We start from the raw sequence: 19273 nt of genomic DNA, 5'->3' as shown, positions 1-19273 counted from the left end.
TTGGTGAGTTTTTGCTCATGTTTAGCAATAGTTGAATATGTATTATATAAGAATGAAAAAGAAAAGAACATACAGAATATGTATTATTTCACCAAAATTTACAAACTCTGATTTCATTCCTTTCCAATCAAAATTAGAAATTACAAGGGAATCTATACTTGATCACTGAAAAATCAAATCAAATTAAGATTAAAAAAGGGAAAAGTCTGAGGAAATTTTGCTTCCTTTAGGAGGAAAAGTTAACTAAGGGGAAGGGCTGACCAACAAACAGATCACGAGAAAACTAAAAGGAAAAAAAGGTTGTCTTCAAAGAGGGGATGGATGCATATATGGTGTTTTAGACAAGAGAGCCACTATCTGAGAAATCAACATGCATAGAATGCGTGGTACTGTTCATGGGTGTATACTCGGTTGTTGTCATGGGTGTGTACTCGGTTGTTGTGGTTTGTGTGAGGTCACTTGCAAGGCTTGATAGATCCATAGCTGGCCACACAAAAGCTGGTTTGAAAGGTGGAACGTGAGGCACAGGCACTGAACCAGATATGATCTGAACAATTGTTTGCATCTTTGGTCTTTCACTGGCAATGGGGTGAGAGCAAGCTAGTCCTAGTTTCAGAATCCTCTCTGCCTCTTCAGCCACACAGTCATTCCCAAGTCTTGGATCCACTGCATCAAGTATCCTTTGCTCACGATGCAGGTGCCATACCCAATCCACCAAGCATTCATACCCCTCATTCTTGGTCCATGGCCTTTGGCCACAGACCACCTCAAGGACCACTGCTCCAAACCCATAAACATCAGATTCCCTTGTGGCCCTCCCAGTGTGGAAGCACTCAGGTGCAATGTACCCCATTGTGCCATGCACTCCTTCCAACTCTGCATACGATGTTTTATCATTCTCCAACGCACGAGCCAACCCGAAGTCACCTAAACGAGCATTGAAGTCTGAGTCCAGCATGATGTTGCTGGCCTTAAGGTCTCTGTGGACCACTTTCTGATCATACTCGTTGTGCAGGTAGTTCAATGCAGAAGCCACCCCTGCTATGATCTTGTACCTCAAAGGCCAACTCAGTGCCGTAGTGTTGCTCCCTTCCTCACGGAAAATGTGGTTGTCCAAGCTTCCATTCGGCATGTAATCGTACACTAACAGCAACACCCCATTTCTGTGGCACCACCCTGCGTTTTTTTATAAAAAATTAAATTTTGAGTCAGATGCTTATACAGAACATTACATAAAATATAATAAGATCACAAGGACAGAGTCAGTCGGAAATGCTTGTAAGAAAAGGTAAACGATTTGGATAATGACTTGCGGTCTTATCTTATTCTAAAAGAATTGAGGCCGGCTGGGTGGTTAATTTTTTATGACTTCCGCTAGAGTTATATAAGATAGTAAATTTGAGTTGACCTTGGAATAAGATTAGGTTTGTTACAGAAGAAATTAAAATTAAGTGGGCACTTTTGGATAGGGTGAAGAAACCTTCAATGTATCATCATCTTTGGATGGGAGCAAAGGACAGAGAAAGAACGTCACTCAACTCAGCTGTTAATGTTGACTAGGGACACAAGGTATAACAATTAAGGTCCAACAAAAATACCCTCAAGTGGAGGACACTTTTCGATTCGACTATGTGCAACCACGTTGAATGCATGAATGCACAAAGATGGAGTGAATTAGGTTGGGACGCCAACAACTGTCGCCATAGCTGGTCAACGTTGCCAGCGAAGACGTGTCAGACAGAATTTTAGCAATTATTGTTTTGCTCCTACCATGATGATCTGGACAGAACAGAACCACTGTCGGATCTAGATCCTAAATCCTAATAGTAATAACTGGAATTTATGTTCGTGGAAGTGATAATTGAATCAATCTAAAGAAACAATAATAACGAAAACTTAATTAAAGTGTAACTGACCGAGTAAACGAACAAGGTTTTTGTGACGAAGGCGATTGATGATGGTGAGTTCTGACAAGAAATCATCGGTGCTTTTCATCTTATCTCTGGAGAACATTTTGACGGCTACTTCCCACTTCTCTTTCGGAAGTGTTCCTCTGTATACGACGCCGTATCCACCTTGTCCAAGCTTGTGCTTCTCATCGAAATTATTAGTGGCTTTCTTCAATTCTTGATACCTAAATTCTCTGGGAGTTCCAGGTAAACTCTTGAGAGTTCCCAAAATCTCAGTCTCACTTTCTCTCTGCTTTCTCCACAACCAATAAACCCACCCCACCACACCCGCTACAAGAAGAACCACCACAGGCACTCCGACACCCAACCCAATCTTCAAAGCATTTCCGATCCCCTTTTTTTTGGGAAAAACTTCAATAGAAATGTTCCACCTCAGCACGCAGTTTAGTTCAACGTTGTCACCGGTCGAAGCAGAGAACCCAAAATAAGAAACCCTGTTCACCACTTGTTTCAGATCGATAGCTGAACTCAACACCGGCTTAGCCGGTTTCGGCACTATGGGCGCATCCTTATCAGGCTGCACCGCGATGTACACGTCGATCACCTTCCGGCCACCGTCATACTCCACCCACAGCACGTGGAAGCGCGTGACGTTGGGCGCGATCTCGAACCCCAAGGGAGTGAGAGGCACGGTGACGATGGACCTCACGCCGTTAACGTCCAGGCCGAGGTGGTTGTCGTCGGGGTCGAAGTCCTGCTTCACGGTGTCAAGTTCGACGGCGAGGATTTGGTTGGTGCGGTTGCCATCGTTGGAGGCGTTCGTGAGGCCGAGAAACTGGCCGTAGCTGTTGGGAGGGGGGGCGGAGGTAGAAGGGGCGATAAAGAAGGTGATGCCCTCGCCGGGAGTATCGTTTTTGGGACGATACACGTTTATCAGAAAGGAAGTGTTGAAAGAGACGGGCTTTTCGTCGAGGCTGTTTTCGTCGTTCCAGAGAGTGAAGGGGGTGTTGAAGAAGATTCTGCCGGAGCGGTTGGTCAGGGACACGTTGCCTGTGCTGTCTGGTGTTACTTGGAGCGCTTCAAGGTTGATGGCGGCGCTGGGCAACACCGCGAACGTGTTGAAGTAAGATTGGTTGAAGGGGCCGAAAACGTGGTCTTCTGTGTTGAGAATCTGGGCCTGGGAAGTCGGCGGCGGGAACAAGAAGAGGATGGTGGTGATGACGGCGATGGCGGCGGAGTATCCACCCATGTTGTTGCATTGGAGGGGAATCATGAAGAGGCGTGTTTGTTTGTTAGTTTTTGTTTCAGTAATGCTATTTTTCTCTGCTTGAGGAAACTAAGGCTGGAATTGTGACGTTGTGTTTAGAAGTTTTGAATTAGTGTTCTGAGCTTTGTTTTCCATGAAGTTTCTTACTCCAACTACGTGTTTTTTGTTTCTACGCTGAAACATTATAATATTCAGAATCACCTTCCTCTATAGCTTTTTTATTTTCCAAAATATTCACAGATAACACTCAGTAAATACATATATAAACATGGAAATACACTAATCATGGTTAAGTCTTGTTATTAATAAATGAATTAGCTGAGAAATTGAAAAGTAAATGTTTCGATTTTTTACGACAGATTTGATAAACAGAAGACAATCTAAACTAGTGCCACCCTGTGTTTCTCTTTAACTCTTCTTTTCTCTTCTCTTTTGAACAAAAACTGCTTTATTGTCAAAAAGAGGCATCTGATTTGAAAAAACAAATGTTTGATTTAATAATATGGTATTGTATTTGCATTGCACGTGGCTTTTGTCCTTTCAGCATGTGGTCTAACCTAATACAGTTCGCAATTCGTGATAAGCTTTTAGAATTAATTTCATTTTCTTATTGCAACTTGGTCATAATTTAATCTTTAATGGACCGTTCACACTTTAATACGTTTATTTATATTAATCTAATCTTTTACTTTTGCTTTTATTTTACTTTCGAACAAAACAACAAGTTTTTTTTTAAAGAAATCGGGTTGTCTATTCACGTTTTTTATTTTTAAACAGATTTCATCATTTAAGGAATTTTAAACAAAAATCATAAGTATTTGTATATAAGTATGATAAGGTGTTGGATTCTATTTCCATATCTTTCTTAGATTAATTATCTCATTGGTCCAACTGGATGACGCGTCACAGGCACATTTGGCAATGGCTTGCCTTTAATGTGAGAATATTTAATTACTATGATAAATGGAGGACTTCATCAACGAATTTTAAAGCTATACTTAGTATCAATTAAATTTTACAGTATGAATAAAAATAAACTATGCAGTTGTTATTGCTCAGTAAATACTCAAAAATACGTTGATCTACTTATGATATTTAAGATTAATTATTAAATTTATCAACTACACTGTTTGAAATGTCATAAAAGAAATACACAAAATTCACTTAAAATCAATTAAGAGCAGACAAAAAAAAATAAAGAAAAGAGAAATGTACCTTTATTTTTACACTACAGAACCGTGTTGGAGAATGATTGCACGTCTTAAGACAAAATTCACTTAAAATGTATTAAGAATAGAAAAAGAAAATAACGAAAAGAGAAATATAGCTTTATTTTTACAATACAAAGCCGTGTTGGAATGATTACACTTTTTGTGTTTTCCTTGTATAGTTCAGTGGTTACAAATAGAAAACAATTTAAGTACTGCTCCAAAAATTATTCTTAATTTTAAATATTTATTATATTGTAAGGTTAGTTACAATATTTTTTTAATATATAAAAATGGTAAAAGTAAACTATAGTTATTATCCTAACTTTTTGATAGACCTTAATTCTTTTCTTTATTCGTCTTTATCTCATGTTCATTAGTGTAGTTTTGACTTTCTTTTTTTTTTAAATTGCATAATATAATTTGATTTTCAAGAAAACAAAATATATAAAAACGTGGAGACTTATACATCTCAATTGAAAAAGAAATCGAATATATATATATATATATATATATATATATATATATATATATATATTTGTTTCGGTCCATATTTTTTTGTTATATATATTTATAATTTCATGTTTCTTTAAGAACCGAAACATAATAAAGATTTAATTATTTCGGTTAATAACAAAAACCAAAAAATGATTCATTTCTACCTCATAATATGCTTTGATTATAAAAAACTGAAACCTAATGTCCAAAATAGTTGACCAAAATTCTTTTTTGTACTAGTGGTTTTTCTTCTATATAACTAAATTTAATAAAATAAATCTCAATAAAACACCGTCTCATCTCACCTTTCTAAAGACGAAAAAGAAAGTTCATGTTTTATTTTTTTACCTTTAAAGTTATAACTAAAATGAACCTTTCCATAATTTAAGGAAATTTATCAAAATACAAGAAATATATATTTTTTTTTTAAATTGAAGAAAATAGTTATTGTTATATAACTTAAATATTATCTCAATCAATATAATAGTTATACAATTTTTTTTAATAGTTATAGAATATTATCTTTACTAGTTATAAAATAATAAATGTTATATAATAGTCGTTTTCAAAAGAGATAGTAGTTACATTAAGAGATAAAATTGTCAAAAGGAGAGTTATATAATAGTTATTTTCAAAATTGAAGATAATATTAATTATTTTTATTATTTATAGTGCACATCTTTATTGACAGATGTGAAGTGAAGAAAGGAAACAACTCTTCTCTGATTCAGATCACCATTTACACATTGTCCTACATAGTTATTGAAAACAAATTAGAGTATATTCTTTCAATAAAAGACATGTTATTAGCCAAGTATACAGGTTATTTTCACATCAAAATATTATGCAATCTTAAATAAATTAATTATGGATATCCTTTTAAAAAGCATTTTTTAATATTAATAACAATTCATGAAAAAAAAAATGTTATGAATTGTTTATTTTATTATGAAAATTTAATTTAACAACTTTTATCCTTTAAAAACTGTCTTTACCTTTTGCATTGCCAACTCAACTCATTATATTCAAGATAGCACAAAGTACTTTGGTTGATGAAAAGATAGCATTAACTCAAACTTTAAATATCTTAAAAGTAAATAACTATTTATTAGATACATTTTATTTATTTACTTATTTGTAACACCTTAATATTTATTATTTCTACTTTTTTATTTTAAAACAATGGTTTATTTAAAAATAAAGAACAAACATCCAATTAAAAAATATTTGACTTATTTTAAAACTTTACTTCTTTCAAGGACTATGGAGTGAGTGACTATAACTGTTATGTAACGGTTTATTTTACATGTTTGACTATCATTATATCCACCTTAATATCAATAAAAGATTGTTATTGGCAATGGGATATATATGTATTTCATTAACTATTTTATATTAATATAAATTATTTTATTATATAATATATATTTTTTAAATATGCAAGAACAAATAATTAGGTATATTTTTAATTTTTTTTAGTTTAATTTAATTTAGTTTTCAAAAATATCTAATTGCAGTAGATTTCTATTTAAATTTATATATAAATTTACTTATTTTAAAAAATTAAATTGTATGGTATAATGTGTAATTTGAAAGATAAGTCTTGTCTTGTTAAGTCTACTCTTTTAATTATAAGTTGAGTGTTGGATTGCAATTGGGTCGGTACCAACATTATTGTTATTGGGTCAATAAATTGGACAGACAAACGGTTAATAACTTGATAACAGAATGATTAAATTATTGATAACAAATTAACGGTTAATGAAAGTTGTTTATTGGTAACATATTAGACTTAAAGGTAAGCCCATTTTAATATATATGGTGTTATTGGGCCAATGTCAATATAAGGTCCCCAAAATACCTATAAATAGAGAGCTAAGTCGCAAAGGTAAGCAAGTTTAATCGAGTACTGATATTGAATTGTGAATTAAATTCATTGATTAAAATCTTACTTGAGTTTCAAAATGTCTTTAACAGGTGTGTTTCTCGGTCCTACTCACTTATATACAGAAACATTTTGGTGCCCACCTTGGGGCCCAAGAATTTTAGAAGAAACTCAATGGTGACCATAAGAAACATGGAGGAACAACAGAGTATAAGGGAATTGATCAAAGATATGCAGACACAATTGCAAGCATAGTTGTTGGAGATGTATAAGAAGCACAAAGAGGAGATTGCAACACTACGAGCGGAGCTTGTTGACGCTCGACGTGAACAATCCACTCAACATTCGGTGTCAGCGACTCCAACAACATAGAGGGATCTCGATCGTGGGGAGGCTCCGAGTGGGGCCGGTCAAGGGGCAAGTTGCAATCAGCCGGCGTCTATAACCCCGTCGACCTAGACGGTCGGGAAGCAAGGGAGGCAAATAGTATGCACATACCTACACCAACACCTCTGCAAACCATACGGTCAGTTGGTATGTTGCCCTTCACGACAACCATTATGGAAGCACTCATGCCCGAGAAACCTCCTCACGCATTGAACAAGTATGATGGTTCCTCGAATTCGGATGACCACGTTCGTCAATGCTATGACATTTTACACGTCCAATTATCCAGTTATGTGCAGGGCTTTTCATTATCGCTGAAAGGGGAGACATTAGCTTCGTACAACACCTTTCCTCCAAATACAGTAGACTACTTCACTACTGTGAAGTCTATTTTTTGAAGACGGTATGCTTACAGCTGAATACAAAAATTAACACATGTAGTGTTGGTTAGTACTAGGCAAGAGAAGGAAGATACATTGAAAACTTTTATGAAGAGGTATAATGAGTTGATCAGGTCAGTAAAAGATGTCAATCCAACCTTCATCATTAATAAATTGTCTTCATGTCTGAAACCCAAACCATTTACAGATAGTTTGTGCGTTGAACCACTTCATAGACGAACTCCAAGAAAAAGGTATAAAATTTATCTGCATTGAAAACATGCAAATTTCAAAAAAAAAAACAACAACAAAAAACTACAAGAAGAAAAAAAAGGATGGCAAGATGAAAAGATTGTATCAACTCAAACTTTAAATATCTTAAAAGTAAATAACTATGTATTAGATTCATTTTATCTATTTACTTATTTGTAACACCTTAATATTTATTATTTCTACTTTTTTATTTTAAATGAATGATTTATTTAAAATAAATAACAAACATACAATTAAAAAATATTTGACTTATTTTAAAACTTTACTTTTTTTTTCAAGGACATGGAGTGATTATAACGGTTTATTTTATATATTTGACTATCTATTCTATCCTCATTAATATCAATAGAAGATTGTTATTGGCAATGGGATATATATGTATTTCGTTAACTATTTTATATTAATATAAATTATTTATTATATAATATATAATTTTTTAAATATGAAAAAACAAAAGTTTAATAATTCTACCTTTGAAAAAAGTTTAATAAGGTCCCATATTTAATTAAAAATTGTTCAATATCGTCCCGTTAAAATCATGACGGTGTAGATGCTAGCGTGACGAAACATCAATTACCTGTTTACTTCGATGCTTACGTGGCGTTGTGAAGTCATTTTAATGTGTAAATATTTAAGAAAAAATAAAATGACAAAAAATAGGTTAAAGTAAAATACCTTACGCCATCCTTGGGTTGAAGGAGTTGCCTATGGTGCTGTAATGCAAGGAAGCATTTTGAGCATAGAGGAGTGAAGAAACCAAAGATATCCTTCTCCTGGATGTGGCTCCCCTCACCATTGGAATTAAAACGGTTGGTAGAGTGATGACAAAGTTGATTCCCAAAAACACTGTTATCCTAACAAAGAAATCTTGGGTGTTTACCACCTACCAAGACCAGTAGACCACTGTCTCCATTCAGGTTTTCGAAGGTGAGAGGAATAAAAGACTGTCGTTTGTTTGGTAAATTTGATTTGTTAGGAATTTGGGGGTTAGGGTTTAATTTGATTTTGTGTTAAATTTAGGTATTTTCATCAATTGACCATGATTTTCATCTCTAACCTCTGATTCTCTCTCGTTACCTTGAAAGCCACTACCTTCCACACCTCTATTTCTAGGGCCGCCGGCCACTGGTGCTAAGGTTTTTGTATCGAACCAATATTTTATCCCCATTATATTGTTCCCATGCTGGTTCATAAAAAAAGGAAATTATGAAATTCTTATTAAAACTTAATTTAAGATTATTTGTTCTTCTTATTCTGGTTGTGGTTGTTCTTCTGATGACAGAGAAAAAAGAGGGATTCAGGACTTGACTTTGGGTTATATTATAAAAAATGGTGTAACTCTTTTTCACTGTCAAGTTTTGCAGATGCTGCTACTACAATATACAGCTCTGCATTCATGTCAACGAAAGGTTGTGAGAGAGAAAGAGGAAACGACACACATAAAAAGAAAGAAAAGCTAGAGGAAAATGATGACCTTACGTCATCTTAATTTTTTAAAATATTTACACAGTGTAACGACACATATTTATAGAACTTTCCAACTCATTCGTATTTGGCCACATTAGCGTTAGCGAAAAGGACCAAAATGAACATTTTTTAACGAAATATGAGACTTTAGTGAACTTTTTTAAAAGGTAAGATCATTTTGAACTAAACTAATAAAAACAAAAACAAATTATTAGGTACATTTTTTATTTTTTAGTTTAACTTAATTTAGTTTTAAAAAGTATCTAATTGCGATAAATTTCTATTTAAATTTTTTATATATAAATTTACTTATTTTAAAAATTAAATTAAATTGAATATTTAGATATTTAAAAAATAAGGACTTTAGCATTTATATTATGTACGTGCCAAAAAATACCATTAAAGCACTGAAAGAAAGCATATCCCAACATCCATTCATCTGCGTTTCAAACCCTAATTTGGTTTGGATCTCGTTTCTTCGTTCCCAAATCAACGTTTATAAGAGAACACTTTACTCAATCACCCTTCCAAGGTTTGTCTTTCTGTTTTCCTCTATGTTCCTTCCGCTGTAATCGCCGTCCAAATTTTGTTTTGTGGTATTCTTTTAATCAGGATTGGATTTCGTATTTCGGTTTTGAGAGAAGGAATTTTGAATTTGTCTTAATCTAATTTTTTTTCCTTCATACTGAGTAGCTGTACGTTTACAACGCGTATATTGGATGAGTAGCAAAAAGTATGGTCATGGAAAAACAACTAATGAACATGCATTTTTGGTTTGTTTCATTCCAATTCATTAAACTTAATGTGTGTTGACAGACATTTCATTGGAAAAGTCAGTAATTTCTTATGTTATAACTGAGTTTTTGTTTTGATGTAGAATTGATCTTTTAGTATTTTACTTTGTTGATGAATCTGTTTTTTGCTTTAAATCATTATTTTGGTTCTTATTCTGCTTGAATTATGGTTTTTTATTTTTAATTTTTATCCCGCAGTGATTTTGAGTAACAAATGCAAGATCCAAGGATTCCTTTGTCAGAAGAGATCATGACTAATAAAACAAGGAAGAAGAAAAACTTAACCCAGAAGACTTTATTCCAGTTGAAAGGGAATGATGTCAAGGAAGATGGACAGACATCTCTGTCTTTAAAATCTAAACAGAAGGGTTCCAAGAGACCACAGATAACTGAAGTTTCTCCAACTTTTCAGAGACAAGAAGGTTCTAACTCAGATTCATTGCCTGACTCCTCTGCAACTGGGAATGAGTATCGTGCGTTGAGGCGGAAGTATTTACTACTTGAAGATGAGAGCTTTGCATTGGGAGAAGAATTAAAAGAGGTTGAAGATGAAGTAAAATCCCTTGAAGAAGAAAAAATTGCTTTGCTGGATCAGCTTGTTGTGATGGAAGGTCTTGTTGATCCATCTATCCAGTCTTAGGAGTATGCTGTTGTGTAATGCTAAGAAAAAAGTGTTGGCTCCTTTTGTCTAGCTCTAGAATTTCGATGGATAATTATCATATTGCATAGTTTATGTCAAAATCTTATTGTCTAACTAGCAGTAGAATACTCTAATAATTTTATCTTTGATCATAGTGAATTGTTTATATATTTCTGGTTTTTCTGTATATGAGATTGTTTATATATTTCTGGTTCACTGTATATACTGGAATTAAATACTATGGTTTCTTATGAATTATGAAATGCTTTGAAATTGTCTGTGAAAAATAAATGTCTCAATAGACTATTAAGCAAATATACTGTCAAAAGAAAGGGTGACTTGTTATCCGACAGGAGAAAGACATGCACTACTATGCCTGTGAATATGCATATATTCTATCACATTATTACTACTTTATTTTTAATGATTTAAAAATCACCATTCATACACCATGTTAGTAAGTCTTGTATTTCACAAATGCACTCCCACATAGTTAAATCTAACTTCTCCCATGTCTAAATCACAGGATGCAAGAGTACTCTATTATTAGTAGCACCCAAAATTTAAGTTTTGTTTTACATTTTCTTTTGTTTTCCTTCATTTGACAGATCTGGAGGGTACAACTTGCAAGTATCTATTAACATTCCAAACATAAAAAAAATGTGTTAATTTGCCTTTAAAATAATAGTTTCAATTTGAATGGGTAATAAGCATTTAGAAATAAAATATACAAATAATGATCACACTTCCTCAGCGTCCTATTTCAGTGGGATAAATCAACGGAATGAAAGAGGACCAGCAAACTTTTGCATAGCAAGTGCTCTTAATCTGGTAGTAATAACAAAAGATAACTTGAGAAATAATGATAATGAATCTGAGAGAGTATGATCAGGGCCTTAAGATATCATTTATTCAATTGTGTGTTTATTGTTGCTGGCAGCATCAAGCCTATGACTACAAGAAATGTTTAAAAATGATCATTTTGATTGCGTTTGCATTTGACCAAGACTGATAATGACTGTAAAGCTCCTAAGCTTATATACATAATTACAAGCACTGCTATAGAACCAACCCAAGACTTGGTGGTGCAACCCGGACAACTAAAGGACTTGTGACCTGTGATTTTCCGTTTTTCCATAACAAGAAACCAAATGCATAACCTTTTGAGGGAGCAGCCACTTTAAAATTTACACTGAACTTGATTTTCTGTCCTACACTAGTGAACTCTAATCTATTTGGCACAACAGTAACATTAACTCCCGCAGGAGACAACACTACAGATCTATATACACTTCTTGCTTTTCCAACATTAGTCACAACTCGGGTTACTGAAAAAGTGTCTTCTAGATTGGGGACTGCAATAGATGGATAATTGAGTTCCGATGGTGTTTTGAATGCCCTTTCACATGTGCTGTTGTCTCTTGTGACAAGGCGGAGTGATCTCTCATCATAACCAAGTGAACATAGGAATGCAACGAAATCATTTGCATGTGAATCATAGACAAGACCTGGATCCAAAACTCTGGTAGGATTCACAAAGCCAGATCCATAATCAAATGCATTAGCCCTTCTTTTGTCTGGATCCGCTCTAATGGGTTGGTGGTGCTTATCCAGAATTGTTGCTGCGCAATGAACTTTAATATTAGTTAAAGAGTGGTTACGCTCAGAATCTATATTTAGGCATTAAGTGACAAAATTTTATCTGATAAGAAGTTTTATTTTAGTGTCTGTTGAAAAGAAAACACATGACAGATGTGAAAACCAGATAATACTATTGTAATACCAGTTGTCATGATCGCAGATTTTATAGCAGAAGGAGACCATGAAGGATGCACAGCTTTGACCAGAGTTGCAATTCCAGTTACATGAGGACAAGCCATAGAAGTTCCTGATAAAATATTGAACTTCATTCCAGCTGCAGTTGGAGACCATGCTGCAAGGATGTTCAATCCAGGAGCTGTAACATCCGGCTACAATATAGCAAGAAACCATTAAGGATTAAGTTAAAATACAAAGTCGTTCAATGAATTAACTGACAAATATATCGTGCAATGGTGAAATGAATCGAACATCTTTCGTAAGTAAATGACATATCCACTTTAGGTTTTTTTAAAAGACGTCTGATTTAGCTTTTCCAAAACTCAAAGTAATTAACTTGATTTTAACTCGAGAAAAAGATTGATTCATTAGACCTCTACTATCTGTGCTTGTGAAAATATGTATCCAAATAAAATCAATATCACCTTCAAAATTTCTGGGGTTAATGCATTTGGACCTTTAGAAGAAAATGCTGCTACACGGGGAGCGGGCTGAACTCCTAGTACTGTCTTTGCTCTGGAAATCCTTGACATAGGCATGCTGTTTACCATAATACGATGCTGAGTTAGAGAATAGAAGAATAGCAGCAGAACATAAAAAATTGTCTGTTCTATTTCTATCAAATATAAAAAAACTACAAACCGTGTGTTGTTGATATAAGATAGAATCCGTTCTCCAGTTTTGGTTCCAACAATGGCTGAAGGTATTACAAATGGGGTGGCAACACCTTGATTTGCCTCATCAATGAGTATCATCCCAACAGCACCTGCCTGTTTCACAATCCTACTCTTTTCCAACTTTGACTCCGATGAATATTCTGCATGTCGACACACAAGAACCTTCCCTGTGGCCTTGGTCTTATTTAGGGAACTATCCACACAGTAACTGCAGAAATGTATAAAAGAGGACAACATTTAACTTAAAACCCATCCTTTACATTGAGATTAGGCTTCTTCTCACTTTTGAGTACCTTGTGCTTCACCTGGATTGATAAGGAGTAAAGTACCCTGCAAAGGCTTCAGATGCATCAATCAATCTTGTAGAGGCATTCATTCCCAAGAGACTCAGACTCTCACCCTGTTTCCATTATAGAGAACTAAATAGAGTCCACCAAGTGAACAAAATATACACCAAAACACAAAGTGATAAAGCTTTACCGTGATGTTAACACTATTTCCTAATGTAATATCAGAGATAAAATCCCTATCTGTTGAGCTAGCACCAACTGTGATCACCCATGGTGCAAGGTTGGTTGCAGAACCAGGATTTCCTTCATTCCCGACTGATGCTACCACCAACACTCCACGTCTAGCAGCATGGAATGATCCAACAGATATAGCATCACTGAAATAGTCACCTTGGGGGGCTTCAGGACCCAGAGACAAAGATATAATGTGAACACCATCTCTTATGGCATCATCAAAGGCTGCTAACAAGTCCACATCATAGCAACCTGAGTCCCAACACACTTTGTACACTGCAATCCTAGCCATAGGGGCACCTCCCCTTGCTCCTCCATTTGCTAGCCCTTTGTAATTCATGTTTTCCACGTAGCGTCCTGCGGCTGTAGAAGCTGTGTGGCTACCATGACCTGAGCTATCTCTGGCAGATCTGAAAGAGACTTTTCTGTCTGACCCTTCTTCTGCTTCATGTCCACTCATATAGTATCTTGCTCCTATCACTTTCCTGTACCATAAATGATTAACCAATGAAGATGACACAGCTGGGAGCTAATGCCTATGAAGTCAAACTTAAAAAAAGCATGAGGATATGATTCAACCAGAAACCTGTTGCATGATGAAGCATTGAATGCTTCTCCTAATTGACATTGACCTTTCCATCCCCAAGGAACTGGGGGCATGTCGGTGTCTCTAAAGCTCGGGGATTCAGGCCAAATTCCTGTTGAGTTGGGGCAAATGATTATGAATGAAATCCATTATGATTCTTTCACTCTATGAACAAAACAAATTCTAAGAATTATTCTGTAAACCATTTTTCACTGAAATATTTTCATCTTTAAGCAATTGTAATCTGTATAAGCAGTGGAACAGGAAACGAATAAAGCATATTCAGGACCAACTTTAACTCTTCAGAGATGGTTTATTTAATTAAAGGAGTTTCCTTAAGCAAGAATGTGACTACGACAATGATGTCATGTGAAATCCATTATTTTCAATCACACTGTTCTATAGCTGCTATTCCTAAAAGAAGTGGGGTAAAGATATCATCGATACATAGTTTCTGCCACTAAAGAAATAAAATAAAGTTTGCTAGTCCTTATGAAGCGGCTAATATATGTATTCACGGGACTTTGAAGAAAAGGTGCATGTTATACGTGTTGGTGAAGAGAATGCTAGGAAAATTATCGTAAAGGCTTCAGCTTACTGTAAAAGTACGACAGCTCACCCGTATCGATGAAACCAATGATGACATTCTCTTGGTTTTTTGTGGAGTACCCATGAATCTCCATTGATTCGTTTTTCGAAAGTCCCATGAAGTCCCATGAGTGAGTGGTGTGCAGCTTTCTTTTAGAATTGGGAAAAACAGATACCACTCCTGGCATCTCTGATTAAATTTGAACACGAAAAAAGAATACAATATTCTATAAATATCAAAGTTTAAGGAGTGAATGAGCATTGTTGTATTTGTTTATCTGCAAAGAAAAGGAGAGAAAAATGGGGGGAATTTTCACTGACTTGAAATTTGGTGAGCCTGTTCATCAGTCAACTTGGCTGCAAAACCTCTGAAACCATGTCTATAGCTATAAACATGAGAAGCTTTGGCTTGTTCAATACTGTTAAAGATAAAGGGATGGAGAAAGGAAAGAAAAGGGAAAACCCCATATAAGAAATATGAAAAAAGGGATAAATTTTCCAAAAGAAAGATGGCATAATTCTGAGCTCTGACCTTCCACTGTGAACAGCTGCAAGCATTTGATGATTCTGCTTCAGAATATCATCTGGGTCTTCTCCAGTTTTGCTTCCCATGTACACCACATAAACCTGACAGTGCCAGACCCAATCTAGATTCCATAATTTGCTCTCACCACACTCTAAACCAAAATACTTGAAATAAGTCATACCTTGGCAGAGAAGCAAAAGCTAGATTTTGCAACAAACACTGCAAGAAACAGACAAAAAAAAGTACTTCTGCTTCTAGCATAACTGGAAGAAGACATTCTCAAGTCCCAACCTTTGTCTAAAAGTACTGTATTATTACCATAAAGTGATATGCAATAAGACGAAATGAAAACTACGAAGGCAAAGGGACACAGATAAAATGGCTAACTACTTCCGAGTTATTAAATATATCAGAAAAGAAAACCCAGATGGAGTCAGAGCAGAGGTGGAAATAGAATCATTGTTGCAGTTGTGTAGGTGTGTGTCATGTCATGTAAATACAATGAGATTGTTTATATATAACAGCAAAATGAAAGGAGGAAGGAAATGACAACGTGGAGTGGTAGTGGATACAAGGTTCTTAGTGGCTGGCAAACGTTGAGATGACAATGACATATAGAGAAAAAGGGTCAATGTTGCTTTTTGTACATGCCAAAGCAACCGCAAATCTCCCATATTTCTGTGAAACCGTTAAAAGCAATGTAATATGACACTCAACCTTGGTCTATGGAGCCATTCACCTATACAAAAATATATAATATTAAAACAAAAAAAAAAAACTTATTTAATAAATGCAATGTGTCTTTGTCTGATTGGCTCAACACCAAGCATGTTGTAACCACCCTTATGTTTTCCTTTCACAATTCATTCATGATTTTCAGCAGAAAAGGAGATATATCCAATATATGGTTGGCTAATCTTAATTTGTGGATTACTACTGTTGTTCCTGTTGCTCATTGCTGTTACTTCAATCAATAAGTTTGGTTATGTCAACATCCCAAAGGCTCGTGCTTAATCCATCACTTCTCCATTGTAAATATTACATGGATAATGATAATTTGACAATAATTTTTATACAACTATTTAAGCGTGATTTTCGGTAGTCTAACTCATAAGAATTTCATGGTTAAGCGTGCTTAGCCTAGAGTAATTATGGAATGGGTGACCTTCCGAAAAGTTTTTTCGGAAAGTGTGTAAGTGAGGACAAAACATACTAGAAAACCTGATATAATAGTCCCCAAACATGTAATTAGTGATTTAACTATTATGTTCACTTGTATTAAAGAGTATTTATTAAATATATATTTAGTTGATACACTTTGGGCTTCAGTGTTGTGGCCCAACTCTCTGTTAGCTACTGTTTTGTTTTTGTTGTGAGAGAATTAACATGACAAGATTACATAGAGACATATCATTAATTACCATTCCCAACATCTGACCAGATTCTTTTACATCAGAAAACAAAAAACTGCATTCATTACAGAAAAATAAGCATAATTATTGATGTTATTGAATCTTGGTACCAAAACTCTACTATGATGTCATGCAATTAATTAATTTATGGAACAATAAATCAGATAGTTGCATAAATGCCTTACAACCACCTTAAGCTACACTTTTATCTGAACTAATTTTCATACAAGTTCTCAAAGAAAATAGGATCATATCAAATGAATCATAAATAGGTTCATTATTTCAAACACGATTTGAGTTCATCCTTGAAAAAGAAAAAACATGGCGTGTTGGTGTTCATTATCTTCCTCACGCAAGAAACTCTTAGAAGGCATTCCATTTAGCTTCATAATTAACAAATTAGGGATTGCCAATAATGTTAGAATATGTTGACCATTACGGAAAGCAAAATGGGCATGTGTACACATCAAAATTAATCAAAACTTTATAAATTAAATACTGGTTGTGTTATTTTTTTTCTCCATTTTTTCTTTTACTTAATTTAATCTTTGTATTTTTCATCTAATTTATCTATCATTCCACGCAATGTAGATTCCTCCTTATCAACTAAATTATCACTTGTTCCGAGTCTTAAAGAAAACAGCAGAAATTATTAATAATGTATGTGAGAAAGTGATTGATTGAAAACTATGGAATTGATTGATCATGCATATATGACATTTGGTCATACATATTCACCCACGCATCATATGCATAATATAAACTAGAAAAAAAAAATAGTTTGATACCCTTTTGAATAAAATGCTCTCATTTAATTAATCTATTTATTCCAATTTTAGTTGATAACTTCTAAGTAAATTTTCTTTTCAATTAATTCACGATTTTTGGAATTGGTTTAATTAGGTATATTTTTTGTTAATGATATTATCCATGACATTAAATATACGTCACATGTTAGGTTTGTAGTATATCATGTGATATTATATTTAATTATTCAGATGTGATATTTTATATTTAATTATTCACGTGTTGATTCATAGTATTTTTTAACTTACTTTTAAAATTTCATTTCATTTCATTTATTTTTTTAATTATTCACATGTTAGGTTTGTAGTATATCATGTGATATTATATATCGGTGTTAGTCTCATGTCTCAATTATTATTATTTTATATTTAATTTAGTTTTCTTTTTCTTTTTCTTTTCTTTTCAATGGTACAATATATTACACGATAATTTTATTAAAATTGATTTTTTATTAAATATTTATGAAGTTAATTTTTATTAAAAATATGCAATAATTTAAATTGTTAATATACACAAATTAAATTATACTTATAACAATAAAGTAATTTAATATTAATTATTTAACTTATTTAATTTAATAAATTAGTTAATTTATTAAAGAATTAAAAAATAAAATGCTAATATAATTAACATATATATATATATATAAACTAAATAAAAAATGACTATAACATTTATAAAAAAATAATTAGTCTTTGGGAAAAGGAATAAAGACAAAACAATAACACTTGACACATTACACTACTGTTATAATGTAACATGCCACAGACTTGACACATGAAGAAAATTTTTAGAGAAAAATAAATAAATAAATTACAAAAGTGTTGTTGATACAATACTAATGAAAATGACACAGTGAATCAAGTTTTCAAAAGTTAGTACTTAATAGTAAATATAGAAATTGGATTGAATATAAAAGAATAATACTTCATATTCGTGACATTAACACTGACACTTGACATTGTCAGTGACATGTGACTCTACCACTATTAAGAAACATGTTATAAACTTGACACGTGGACAATTAAAAGAAACAAAAAAAATTACAAACTAATATGTGACATACCTTTAACATTGTTGATACAATACTAAAAAATAACTTAATTGAATCAAATTTTCAAAAATTAGAATTTAATTGAAATAAAAGAAATATTAATATAAAAATTTAATTGAATCAATTTTTTAAAAATCATGATTAATTGATACAAAAGAAAAATAAGAAGACTTACTTGATTTTGTTTTCAACCAAAATTAGAATATATTTAATTAAAAAATAAAATAGATACATTAAATATTATTATTTTAAATGTAAAGCCTGAGAATTTTGTCAAAATGGAAAAGAGACAAGTGGCAATCAAGTAAAAAGGGGAAAATTATTTAAGAAAAATAAAATAAAATAAAATTTAGATTTTCATTCTTTTATTTTCACTTAAAAGCTTTCAGCTCCTTTCACGTTTCTCTTCTCTGTGCAAACCCCTCCCAAGTTCTTTTTCCTTTCATTGCAATCTTCCCCTAATTCTACAAAAATTGAACAATAAAATCTTCCTCCTGTAGATACCTAGAACATCTTGGCAACCAAAAGCTTTCATCTCCACCAATTTCATTCTGCTGCCCGGAACAGGTAAA

General features: G+C 33.4%; 3 protein-coding genes across 3 annotated transcripts; 1 reads left to right on the top strand and 2 right to left on the bottom strand.

Moving 5' to 3' along the window:
* Nucleotides 1–78: 78 nt before the first annotated feature.
* LOC106777698 (probable L-type lectin-domain containing receptor kinase S.5) lies at nucleotides 79–3383 on the bottom strand. Its single transcript, XM_014665410.2, has 2 exons — nucleotides 1917–3383; nucleotides 79–1176 (listed from the first exon to the last, which is right to left on the bottom strand). The coding sequence occupies exons 1-2, from the start codon at nucleotides 3181–3183 to the stop codon at nucleotides 338–340; spliced, it is 2106 nt and encodes a 701-aa protein (XP_014520896.1). The 5' UTR covers nucleotides 3184–3383; the 3' UTR covers nucleotides 79–337.
* A 6286-nt stretch (nucleotides 3384–9669) lies between these two features.
* Nucleotides 9670–10896, top strand: LOC106777266. Its single transcript, XM_014664832.2, has 2 exons — nucleotides 9670–9807; nucleotides 10268–10896. The coding sequence occupies exon 2, from the start codon at nucleotides 10284–10286 to the stop codon at nucleotides 10707–10709; it is 426 nt and encodes a 141-aa protein (XP_014520318.1). The 5' UTR covers nucleotides 9670–9807; nucleotides 10268–10283; the 3' UTR covers nucleotides 10710–10896.
* Nucleotides 10897–11584: 688 nt separating this feature from the next.
* LOC106777914 (subtilisin-like protease SBT5.3) lies at nucleotides 11585–15927 on the bottom strand. Its single transcript, XM_014665735.1, has 11 exons — nucleotides 15610–15927; nucleotides 15435–15529; nucleotides 15224–15321; nucleotides 14934–15092; nucleotides 14315–14426; nucleotides 13685–14213; nucleotides 13510–13604; nucleotides 13170–13412; nucleotides 12953–13067; nucleotides 12493–12679; nucleotides 11585–12331 (listed from the first exon to the last, which is right to left on the bottom strand). The coding sequence occupies exons 1-11, from the start codon at nucleotides 15703–15705 to the stop codon at nucleotides 11769–11771; spliced, it is 2292 nt and encodes a 763-aa protein (XP_014521221.1). The 5' UTR covers nucleotides 15706–15927; the 3' UTR covers nucleotides 11585–11768.
* Between the last annotated feature and the right edge of the window lie 3346 nt (nucleotides 15928–19273).

The sequence above is a fragment of the Vigna radiata genome, chromosome 11 (genome assembly GCF_000741045.1).
Source record: "Vigna radiata var. radiata cultivar VC1973A chromosome 11, Vradiata_ver6, whole genome shotgun sequence".
Classification (NCBI taxonomy): domain Eukaryota; kingdom Viridiplantae; phylum Streptophyta; class Magnoliopsida; order Fabales; family Fabaceae; genus Vigna; species Vigna radiata.
This window is presented reverse-complemented; position numbering and strand designations above follow the sequence as displayed.